Here is a 12852-nt window from a genome sequence, read left to right on the forward strand (position 1 = left end):
TCAGATCCAAAACCAGAATCGATAGCAAGAACTGACAAAAAAAAAAACAACAAAGCAAAACAGAAAACATCTTTTTATGACAACCCTCTTCTCCCATCACACACACACACAGACACACACACGCACATTTCCTTCACGACTTCTCCCCTCTTTCCCTTATCCCCCGCACAACCACCTCTTCATCCTCTTTGCTGTTTCCTAGTTTTCTTTATCTGTTCTCCCCAGTCTGCCCCCACTGTCAGTTTGTGGTTGGCTGATGTTTCACAACTGCTCTCACAGCTGTTGATCATTGTGTGTGTTTGTGTGTATCTGTGTGCGCATGAGTGGGGGTTTGCATGTTGGCTTGCATGCCAAATGTACATCCCTGTCCGTGTTTACACATATGTGTTTGTGAATGTAAGCGTCCATATCTGTGTGTGTGTGTCTGTGTGTGTGTGTGTGTGTGTGTGTGTGCGTCTGTGTTCATATTGTATACAGTGTGTCCCACAACAGTCTCTCTTCATTGATTCACCAGTGACAGACGGGGCTATAGATAGCTCTTTGAGACCCTCACGATCAATCTTATCACCAGCAAACTTCCTCCTCACAGCTCACAGAGAAGAGGGAGAGAGGTGAAGAAGAAAGGGAAGAAATGCAGAGAGGGGAGATTAAAGAAATGAAGGAGGGGAGGAAAATCGAAAAAGAGTGGAAATGGGAAGAGAAAGGTGAAATAACTGAGAAAATACGGCATTGAATTTGAATAACATGCCTGCGTCCATCTACGTTCTTACACTTGTGTGTGCGCGCAGTGAAGCAGACACTGTGTGGCTTTGTGGCTGCGTGCACCACATGTGTGTGAGAGAGGAAGTGACAGAGAGAAATGAAGGTTACTGTGTGGAGATGGAGACAGTGATAGAGCGGCCAGGTTCTTCCAGGCTGCCACGGACATACAGACTGAAACCACTAGCGGCAAAGAGACGCCCCAAAACGGCACCACTGACGTTACACCACCAACGAGCAGAACACCACAGAACCACCTCAAATAATTGCTCCTAATGGTAGATCATTCCCCTGTGATGCAGCTTGGTTTGACGCTCTGTGTGTGTGTGTGTGTGTGTGTGTGTGTGTGTGTGTGTGTGTGGGCAGTGGTTTATGGCTCTAATGTGGCTGTGATAGAATTGGGTCTCAGTGACAGTAGATGGGAAGCCAAGAATGGACAGTAATTGATGGAAAGCCCCACTAACATGATGTGTCAGACATATGAGGCCTGTCTAATCAATGGGAGCATGTGACTGGTTTTGGGGCTGCGTGTGTGTGTGTGTGTGTGTGTGTGTGTGTGTGGATAATAGAGCTATGCTGGTCACATCATGGTATGCACCAGTATGTCTGCGATCCAAAGCAGGAGACTGCTTTTTTTTTTTTTTTTTAACTTCAGGACTGGAGGCTGAAAAAGAGGAGGGAAGGAAAGAGAGGAGAAGAAAAGGAGATCTGAATGAAGCAGATGCTTAAGGGCAGGTTTTAACCCTCCCTCCCTGCTCTAAACACACACACACACACACACTTTTTCCTCCCCTTCACTCTCCCTTCCTCTCTCTCCCATGATGAATCAGCTGTCACTCAGGCACCAGTCCAATCTACTGATAATGAGAACTGCATCAACACCCTCTCGCCTTTCTTCCTCCCTCTTTCTCTTTCTTTCAATCTCTTTTTGCTCTAACACACACACATACACACAGAAATCATCCTTCCTCCTCTCTTCATTTTTCACGCACACACACGGACACGTGTGCGCGCCACACTCACATAAACTCATTCATCTCTCCCTCACTCATCCGTCTTATGATTCTCCTCCCCTCTTTTTTCCTTCCTCCCACCCTCTCTGCTTCCCTCCCTCCTCCTCCTCCTCTTCCTCCTCCTCCTCCTCTGTGCACGCTGAGCTGAGCAGTCAGTGGTGGGACTGAGGCAAAGGAGGGAGGATAAAGCAAGAATAGAGACAGAAAAGAGAACAGAGGCAGAGAAAAACAGATCATTATACAGCAAACGAGCAAGAGGCCGCTGAATGAATAACAAGGAAGGGATTACAAAGCGCAGGACTAAAAAAAGGAGAGAACGCCGGCTGAAGACTCTCTGCTCTCTCTTCTCTCATTCTCGCACTCCCTCCCCCCTCTCTATCCTTCCTGTCATCCTCCCAACTCTCTCAAAGGCTCTCCCTCCCCGACGATCTCCTCAGTAAAAGATGGCATGAGCACACTGTCACCCATCCTCAGCTTGTGGAGTATTTTCCCTCCTCTCTGTCATTCTTCCTGTCTCTTCTTCTCTGTTTTTCTCTGATCCCTCCACCTGTCTTTGCTCCACACGGGTTCAGTCCAGAGGGTGAAGAGGAGGGGACGAAGGTAGACAGAAGCTGACCTCCTCCCACCTCCCACCTCCCTCCTCGCACCCGCAGGGCCCAGAGAGGAAGCCAGAGCGGGGAACCGTCTGATGACTTACACCAACAGCAAGCTCCTTAACCCGGCTGACCACAGCCCGATCCCCCTGCCCACCCCCTCCCTGCCTCTTGTAACCCAGTCTCTTCTTCTCTGAGTCCGTGGAAGAGTGATCCAGGACCATGTTTGGATTAAAGACTCCACACTTCTACCTCCCAGGTAGGACCCTTTTTATTCAGTATTTTATGTTTTCTGTGGACTGCTCTGTGCTGGTATTCCTTGTTCTGTCAAACTCTATCAAAGTGTATGCTGGTCACATGGCTGCAGAGAGTGAATTTCCCTTTCATTCAATCATTCTTTCAAGGATCAATTAATAGCTTGAGTGGTGTCACATTGATTTACTGTCTTCTGCCAGGTGAGGAGTTACCTTGTGCTTCTGTAATAGTCATGGAAATTGCAGCCACGGTGTTGAGCAGTGTTTTTGTTCAGTCATCAATTTGATCATTTTTAAATAACTAAGTGCTAAGATGTCCCAGCAACTGTTATTGCTAATATTTCTTTCAGGATCATTTATATTTTCTCAGTCAAATTAACATTTGCTGGTTGTGCTGGTTCAAAGATATGTTGCTTTTAGCTGTGTATTTCCTTTTTGCCAGTTTTGTGAAAGCTATAGCTGCAATTCATATGTTTCTTAAAACAAAATAAAACAGAGTATCTGAATATGTCAACTTAGGCATTTTTTTACTGTTTTCTGATATTTTTGGACCAAATAATTTATTGATTGATTAAATAAGAAAATAATCAATTAATTTTAGAAAACAAAATATTTGTTTAAAAAATCTTAAGGAAAATTAGGTGCAACCCTAAAATGAAATAACTAAAATGAAAATCATGATAAACATTGGTCTATAACAGTTCCATGTTTGACTGTCTGAAACAACTGTAGTTTATTTCTCCTTTGCTGTGGAGCTTTTGCTGCTTCCTATTAGCCAAACAGCATGAATGTCTATTGTTTGTAGTTGTGTGACATGCGAGAGAGCGAGAGAGAGTGTGGCCAGTGTCCGTGTAGAGACAGGTGTGGGGTTACCTGTGAAAGGTGCTTAAACATGCCTGACAGCTGGATGACAGAACAACACCAAAAAGAGAAAGGAGGAGGGCGGAAGGAGAGGTCAGTGAAGAGGCAGTGTGGGGAAGAGACTGAAAAGGGCAAGGTGAGGAGGAAAGGAAGGGAAGAGTGTGTTCATTTAACCAGTAAAAGGAAATGATGTAAATGGTAATGTTTCAAACAGAACACTGTTTGCTCAAAGCCAGACCTTCCCAGAGTGTCTTTCCCCTGACCCCCGACCCTGATCTCTGACCTTTTAGTTGTCTGGGCCAGACTGCGGTCAATGATTAAAAACCCTGCCGTGCCAAAAGGTGAAAACTGGCTGAGGGGAGGGGGTGATACAAGAGAGAGAGAGAGTGACTGAGAGAGACAGGCGGAGAGATAGAGAGGGTGGGATTGATGGGGGGAATTAGAGGGCGGAGGGCAGATTAAACAATGTTCTTTGCCTTGTGAATCTTTCATGCTGGTTTTTGAATTATACATCTGCTTTCATAAATGATTGAATCAGAGCGATTATGTGGTGCTTTGTCATTGTTTGTATATCTCGCTGTGTGTTTGTGTGTGTGTTTTCTATCTGTGCGTGCATGTGAATGAGAGAGGAAGAGGAAGATGAAGAAAAAAATCTCTTCAGGAAGCAACAACTCCCCTCTCCATCCCTACCCCCCTCCACTCTCGCTTTCATCCTCTTTTTTTCCGTTTCCTAGGTCTCGCGTAATGTCTGTGTAGTTTGAACGTCCACATGCGTGTGTGTGTGCGAGTGAACTTGATTGTGTTATTGTGCATGTGTGTAAATGGTTTTTTGTCATAGCTGGCACCTTTATGTGTGTGTGTGTTTGTGTGTGTGAGTGTGTTATTGTGTGCACCTGTCTGAGCTGTGTGTGTTTGTTTTTGTGTGTGTGTGTGTGTGTGTGCTCTCATCATTCACACACTGGAAGATGCCCCAGCCCCCCTCCTGGTCCTAACTGCCGTTGCTGTGGAGACAGTGTCAGCCACACGCTCGCTCCTCAATGATCATTTGACAATGTAGGGGGTGAGGGGTAAAGGATGTGTGTGTGTGTGTGTGTGCGCAATGTGGAGCGATTATTGTGTGATTAGTCAGGGTAGAAGGAGTGGAGCAGAGTAAGGATGAGAGAGAAATGGAGATTAGAGGCAACAATAGAAAATCAGGTTAATGATACATATTATCTACACGAAAATCTTTCATAAAACCATCAAGGGGAAAAGAAGTGTGAGATAGAAGACATGACAGACTGCGAGAGAGGATGTGTGTGTGCTTGCTACATTCACGCTTTGTTACCAAGAGCATACCATGACCTTAACATGGTATCATAAGGAAAAAAAAGTGGCATTTTGCTATCTCCCACTTTCTAGACCCCCTGGTGACTTGCGCCACACACATTACATCAGTTTACTGTTTTTCCTAAGTGACTTTTCAGTTGATCACAATCCAAATGTCTTTTCTACAGTTGTATTTTTTTTAATGTTCTTCTTGCCAGCAAATCTCAGGAAAAGAGCAAAACCCACAATGTGTTAGTCTGTCTCCTCAATATGTTTCAACTTCTGGTTCATCCTGTCCGTGGTTCTCAGGCTCACACCCATTTGTTACATCTGAACATGTAAATCATTAAAAACGAGTCACACATTTATACTTTCCGGTTTAAAAAAGGCTGGGTAATTTACTGAAACAACTCAGCAGTTTAACAAATGTGCCCCAAGGAAGTGTAAACTGTGAATTTAAGTGAATGTAAGTGAATTTTGGCGGACTATTTTCAGCTGCAGATTAATACACACTTGGTCCTCTAGTGAATATTTGTGTGATATGATTCACTCAGAATAAACTATGGAGTTCATGTTCATCAGAATGAAGGAAAATGTTGTTCAACACATCACCAAATTATTTGCGGAGGCTCCGCAGGTTTAGATAATTCATCTCTGGTTCTTACAATGTCACCAGGTCAAACCTGGCTCAAGTGTCTCCATGAAGAATAGACACACGCTGTGTGACATTTGTGTTTCTGTCCATGTATGCATTCACTCACGGGCACATGCACACACATTATCCCCGGCGAGTCGATGGGGTGAGAAAGCCGGGTTGTTGACGTGTGTATTAGCCTGCCATATTTATTGGCTGCTGTGGTATTTTCGGGGGCTGGGTATCTCTGTTCGACTTGACCTCTGCATTGATTTCCATGATACGTGTTAGAGCTACAAGGACACTATGGCTTTTGATTTATGGCAGATGTCACATGAACGTACACACACACACACACACATACACACACAGTGCAGCACAAACACAAACTTCTCACTCAGCCTCAGGCTCCCGTACTGTCAGGGTGGCATTTGCTAACTTCACTTCAACTTAAATATTTCTCCTGCATTGCACAGGTGCAGCAGTTCTACATACACAAATAAATACTTATTTATTACCATTTGTGAATGTTGTAGCAGCAAGAGAGACTGCCCTTCATCCTGAGAGCTGCTGAAGTGGCACTGAGCAAAAAGGAGGAAGGCAAACTAGAGTTCAGAACAGCAGAAAATAATTGATTAAAACAAGAAAAATCAAAACATAGCTCAAGTACAGTGCAAAACTTAATTCAAACTGTATTTAAATATTAATGATATCCAGCATGGCTGGTAGTTCTGTGGGACAGACAGACTAAAACTGATCCCAAGAGCCTGTAATGATAGATTGAGGATGGCTTGGTGGTAGATCAGTATCCCTTAATTTGACTCTCTTGCCTCCCAATTGTTTATTTTCTATATATTTTTTTCTGCTTCCCTCTCATCTCTTTCGTCCCTTGTTTTTCATTTTACCTTGGTTTAGATGCCAGGTGGACTCTGTGCTGTGGTGGAGCCAGGATTCAATCTCTGCTTTTGAGTCTTTTAAGTAGGACACGAGATGTGTGTAACTAAAACATATACGTATGTTTATGTTTTAGTAGGTTGAGAAGCTGCTGGCACACGCGAGTGTGTTTGGACATATTTCTGTTCTGTGTTTGTGTGTGGAGAGTCTTTGTGTATTCATGTAGGAGGTGGCTGAGATGGGTGCTGCCTCAAAGGAAGCTGCTGTCAGACTCTCCTTTGCTGTTAATTGTGTGTGTGTGTGTGAGTGTCTCTGGCTTTGTGTGCAACTGCGTGCGCGTGTTTGTGCTCACTAGCGTGTGCCGATGAAAACAGGGTCGCGGAGCTCCACCTCAAGGGCACGGTTATTAATGAGATGAATAAAAGACCATGACAACAGCTTGATAACACAGAGGAGATAAAAACCACAGACACGCACACAGACACAAACATCATATGGGAGCTGGGCGACTTTCTTTTGCCAAGACAGAAAAAAAAAAACAAGAATAAAAGTGCAAAAACAACCATAATCTATTTTTTATGTTTTCTATCCTCCAGAGACAGTGAAAATAAACCTGAAGAAAGCGTGTAAAAGAAAAAGAATGAATAAAACAACGTGTTTGGTAATGTCTCAACCAGAAAACAAACAAGTGAGCAAGTAAGCAAGCCATCCTAATTGGTCAAAGAGCTGGTGTCACTAATGAGCTCTTAATTAACAGAGGACTCACTTAAAGCACATGTAGACACAGCAACAGCAACACACACGCACGCACACACACACACACACGCCCATGTATAGGCAAACATGCCTGCTCTGTGATGTTTACATTCATTTAGAACAAGCAGAAAGCTTTGATGTGAGATCTAACACGCAAGCATACAATCACACAAAGAGTGCACACACATACACACGCACGCACACACACACAAACACACACACATGCACACAGACATGTACATGCTGCCTGTCTGCTCACTGAGCTGAGGAGATTGGGATAAATGCCAACAGTTTTTGACCTGAGGTGATAACGACAACTCCTTGTAGCTCTCTCACACACAAACGTGCACACACACACACACACACAGGCATGACATGCACATGCTCAAAGTGCACACACACACACCAACACGCAGAGTAAAACTGTAATAAGCAGCTCGGTGTATGATAACGAGCAGATGGCAGGAGGATTAGCCAAATGAAAATACAGCAGCTAAAATTTGCCGGCATTAATATCTTTTACGGGGAGGTGAACTCCTTAACACACACACACACACGCATACACACACAGGCAAACACATATACATCTACAGGACGGAGAGAGAGAGAGGGGCAGAGAGAGAGAGTACTCAGACACTCAGTGCTCTGCCCCCGCTGGTTCTGTACCATCTGCATGTTCATGAACCATGTCAAAACATAATTGATTGAATGTGTCAGTGTGTATGTGCATGCGCATGTGCAGTGAATTTGTGTGTGTGTGTGTGTGTGTGTGTGGGAGGAGCCTCTCTGCTCTGGGCTGGAGAGCTGGTTAACAGCAGTTAGATGGCAGTTACCGTCAGACAGGGCATGTATGCTTCATAATGCAGATGTGTGTTTGCACATGTCTCGCTTGTGAGGTGCCACAGTGCTCCAGCCGGGAGGGGTATGCTCCTCTCACACATACACACACACACACGCACACACAGTGATGTCGCTTCACTGAAGAGCCTGTTGATTACCCATGGGCATGGCTCTGTCTGCCACCTGGCCGCACCATGTTAGCAGGTTTGTGTGAACTTGCACATGTGACCACGCACGCACACACACACACACACACACACACAAACAGGGTGACTTACCGTCCTCTCCTCTCCAACTCATTAACCCTTCTCCTCTCTGTGCATCTAATTCTGTCTCAGCAGTAACCAGCAGATCTTTTTCTTAAAATGCCCAAAACACATCCATGATTAATTAGGAGACTGAGTGCAACCCTTTTGAACCATGTGCCTGGCACTGTGACTCTTTTTTTCCGCCATTAAACTAGCGCAAGTGGATTCGGGCACGCCCTAAATGCACTTGCTCTATGCAATTAGATTGTTAAAACAGAGCCCTTAGACTTTTTGTGGATAGTAAGTGGCACAAGGAAGAAAAAATAGGATAAACAAATTAGGATAATGTCAAATATGTCCCACATTCTGTTGCACACATATATACCCTCTGACACACACATCAACAGCGCACACACACACGGTTACAGGGCACGTGTTTGCTCATGTGTGATCTCTCGCCACCTTGTTCCGCTTCTGACTGTATTTGCATAATCTGCATAATGATGCTGGCTTTAATTGCCCACGCCCAGGTAAGGGATCATGTGGTTAAGTGGGAGATCATAATTATGTAAATAATTGGCCTGACCACAGCAAGCTGCTACTCTCTGCCACCCATCTGGAGAGAGAAAGGGAGAGGAGGAGGCAAAACATTACGAGAGAGAGAACACAAATGGAGGAGAGAAAGAGGTGAGAAAAAGAGGGGAAAGAGAAGGATAAGAGGGGAGGAGTGAGAAAGAAGGGATGAAGGAATGAGGACACTTTGAGAGGAAGGTGGAGGAAATAACATATGGTGAGGGAGATGGCTGAGAGGATGAGGAGGAGGAGAATTAGAAAAATGCAAAGAGCAAAAAGGATGAAAGAAAGAAATGTGTGATTGTCTGGATGTTTAATCTGTTGAAGAGTTCACCCACAAGTTCCTGATCCCTTCGGTTGTAATGTAATGCTTGATTTAGTGTTTTTTCTTTCAAGTTTGTTCCCATAAGACAATTCAAAACCAAACACACTTATACACACTAATCGAAAATGAATAACGGACATGCCGCACATCAAACATTCAGATCTAGACAAACTGAAAGGCCAAGTCTGGTGATATTCTCCATTTCTTTATAGACTCCAAATTCCATGAAATCAAAACCACAGATGAATTGATCTTGCCGGTGTAGCCAATGCCTGTATGTATCTTATTCCCTTGTGCCATAGAGCTTTGTTGTTGCTTAAAACCCAAACTTTATTCAAACATTCAAACTTTATTCAAACAACATATTCATTCAAACATTCCCTGCAAGTGGAAACATTTTGCATATATGCTTCTCTGGGCTCATGTCTTACTACGGAAAACTTGATGAGTCAAATCATGTGATTACAAGCTCAACACACGAGAGAAAAATGACCATACATATCTAATCTCATCCAAAAAACACACATATAATCCAAATTAGACCTAAAATGAAACTCAGTAAAGTAACACCAACATTTACATGTTACGATCCAAAAATTATTTACATTTCAAAAAACTTTTAATATGTAAAATTTCATTAACTGAGCAAACTCCATCTTCTGATGAAGCTCATGTGATATGAGCAAAAACTCCTGTAGAGATATTGAATGGACTTTGAGCTAAAAAATTTAAATCATATAAATTTCATTACAAATGAGCAAACTCCAAATGGTTGAAAGCACCAGAAAAGTCCCTAAATGGCCCTTGACTTTGTCAGCATTAACATTTGCATCATTAGAATTGTGACAACCTTAAATTAACCCCTGAACTTACCTCACCTGTGACCTTAAACCTCAGTCCCAACTCTTAACTCCCCAAATGCCCCATTAAAAACATCAGATCCTGTGAAATGTCTTTATTTTTGAAGATTATAGAAGTATAGTTGTACAGAAACACACACATGCGCGCACACACACATTCACACACACACACTCACACCTGCCACTGTATCTGCTGCACAGATGGTAAAGGCAGCAGCCCCTTTACACAGACAAAGGGAAGGTAATTCTCTCTGCAGGACGTGAACAGAGCTGGAGCTGGAAAAGAGCAGCAGACATCAACACTCCCCTCCCTGTTTCCTCGTCTCAGCCCCAGGCCAACAAACATCACAGGAGTAAACTGACAATGTGAGCGCTTGTGTTATGTGTGCATGAAATGTGTGTGTGTGTGTGTGCGCGCGTGTGTGTGTGCCCGCTGCTGAAATAGGCTTGAGGAGGAGAGACAGGAAAAATAAGAGAAGAGGGAAGAGAGAGGGAGAAAATGAGAGAGAGATAAAATGAAAAAGAGAGGGAGAGTGCAGAGAGGGAGGAGGTAATAAACAGGATTAGTGCTTATCTTTACAGCACTGTGTGCGTGTGTGTATGTGTGTGTGTGTGTGACTGACTCCAGTATTACCTTTGCCAATGTGTCTCCATCCCCAGGTATCTCTTCTCTCTGGACTCCTTCTGCTTTGTGTGTGCTGGTACACAATGTACCTGTGCGTGTGTGCGTGTGTGTCCATGCACACACCTATATAATTACTGTCTAAGGTCTGTGTACTTTGAGGGTGTGAACTTATGTGTGTGTGTGCACAAGTGAGAGTAAACATGCAACGTGTGTGTGTTTAGTGAAACAGTGGTGAATCTGCTCTGCTTTGTGTGTGTGTATATGTGTGTGTATGTTTCTGCACACTGCTTTGCATGGGGATTGTGAATACGCTGTACAGTATGTGTGTGTGTGTACAGCTGCCTGAGGATATGGAGTGTACTCACCTCCTTGTTGCCCCTGCAGTTTGTCTGAATTGCCAATAAATCTTGCCACACAGTGTATGTGTATGGACATGTACGTCTGTGTCCGTGTGCCTGTGTGTGTGTGTGTTTGCGTGAATGCTCAGAGGGTGGGTTTAGTTGCCATTATAATGCTTGTCCAGCCACGTAGCAGCATTGTATGTGACAGTGTTTCTGTTTGTAATCTCCTACCTGACCAGAGCTAACAGGCTGCTACAGCGTCTCACTTTCACTGGATGGGGAAGGAGGAATACATTTAAATAATCAGGGGTTTGGGTTCATGGCTGATATTATGCCTCGCTGCTTTTGTAAATGAGCATCTGTGTGTGTGTGTGTGTGTTTATGTGCGAGCAAGTGCATCTGTTTTCAAAGACATCTGTGGATGTCTTGGTGGATTGTTCTCCTAGCAGTATCCCCAGCTCTACACTCTTCTTTGCTATAGATGAATAGACGGAGAGCAAGAAAGAGAGCCGGAGACAGAGACAAAGTGTGTATGTACTTGTGTGTTTGTGCATACAAATGTGTGTATGCTTGCGTGTGTGATGGATAGAGGGCTTTATGAGAGAGGAATAGGCTAATGACCAGGTCTCCAGAGGCAGTAAGATTCCTGGAGCTATTACTGCTGGAGTTCATAATGGCCTCTGTGCTTGGCCTCTTTTACACGCTACTTAATGGGGGATCCTACAGTCCACTGCCAAGTATAACCCACCCGGAGGATACACACCGCTGTGCGCTTTGACCCCAACACTGCACACAAACACTCAGAAAAACACACAGAGCAGCACATGTTGGATCAGAAGGTTTAGCCTCTCTTTCATGCACCTGCAGTTGTACACACACTGTACATTTTACAGGTTATCTTTCCCTCACACACACACACACACACACACACACGCACACACACACACACACACACACAGTACAACCTGTATAGGTCACAAAGGATGGAGGTGAGACACCCACCTCAGAGAAAACTGAGAGTGCCTGCCTGCAGCGCACAGCCAAACCATAAATCATGTCAGGCTACACTAGTCTCCACAGACACACACACACACACATGCACACACGCACACATACACACAGTTCTCATTCACTCCCCCTCTTTTCTCTTGTGTAGGTTTGAGTACGAGAGAGGGATTTGGGGATTATAGTGGAGCCTCACTTTTTTCTTTTCTTTTTCGTTGCTTCCTTCAGTACTTGTTGTTTCCATAGAGAGAAAAGTAAGGAAGTAGGGGGCTGCTAATCTTGGTGCGTGTGTGTGTGTGTCCGTGAATGTACAAATGTGTGTCTATTAGGGTGTATGCATATCAGTTTGTGTTTATGCATGCCTGTGTGTGTGCTTCTTTCATCACTGAATGGATCTCAGAGAAAGACTTGAAGGAGACAGTCTATTCATTGAGGAAAACATCAAGGCTGTTTGGTGTTACTGTGTGTCTGGCATCTTAGAAATGCAAGAGGAAGAGAGGAAGGAGAGGGGGAGAAACAAAAAGTGAGAGGGAAGAGGAGGACGGACAAGGTAGAAATCTGCACTCGGAAGCGCAAATCAATGCAAAACAGCTGTTAAATAGCTGCAAAGTGGAGCAGCTGCTTGGGAGACGAGGAGAGAGGGATGGGGAGATGAAGGGATGAACGACCAAAGAAACAGACAGACAGGGAGACAGAGAGAGAGAAGGCCCAGGGGACATGTTGAAATATTAGACTAAATGAAGCAGGCTGAGTGAGCTTATAGCACAATGATGACAGCTGAATATTAATAAAGATGTTTGTAACTTCATACTTCACACTTCATACTTTTGCGCACCGACAGATAAATCTGCTGTTTGCTAAATTTGCCAAAATGACCTTATCACAGATATACTGGTTTGAGATATGTGTTGCCTGATAGGTGACAAGAAACTGCAGAACGGAATTACCAAAGATAGTGATATG

The 12852-nt window shown here is 44.1% G+C and overlaps 1 protein-coding gene across 1 annotated transcript in view; it reads left to right on the top strand.

The window, feature by feature from the left end:
* Positions 1 to 2403: 2403 nt before the first annotated feature.
* LOC121182550 (genetic suppressor element 1-like) overlaps positions 2404 to 12852 on the top strand; it is a 36034-nt gene continuing 25585 nt past the window's right edge. Inside the window, exon 1 of the mRNA XM_041039124.1 lies at positions 2404 to 2624. Within this exon, the coding sequence (XP_040895058.1) occupies positions 2588 to 2624 (37 nt within the window). The 5' untranslated portion in view covers positions 2404 to 2587. The remainder of the gene's footprint in view (positions 2625 to 12852) is intronic.

The sequence above is a fragment of the Toxotes jaculatrix genome, chromosome 5 (genome assembly GCF_017976425.1).
Source record: "Toxotes jaculatrix isolate fToxJac2 chromosome 5, fToxJac2.pri, whole genome shotgun sequence".
Classification (NCBI taxonomy): Eukaryota; Metazoa; Chordata; class Actinopteri; family Toxotidae; genus Toxotes; species Toxotes jaculatrix.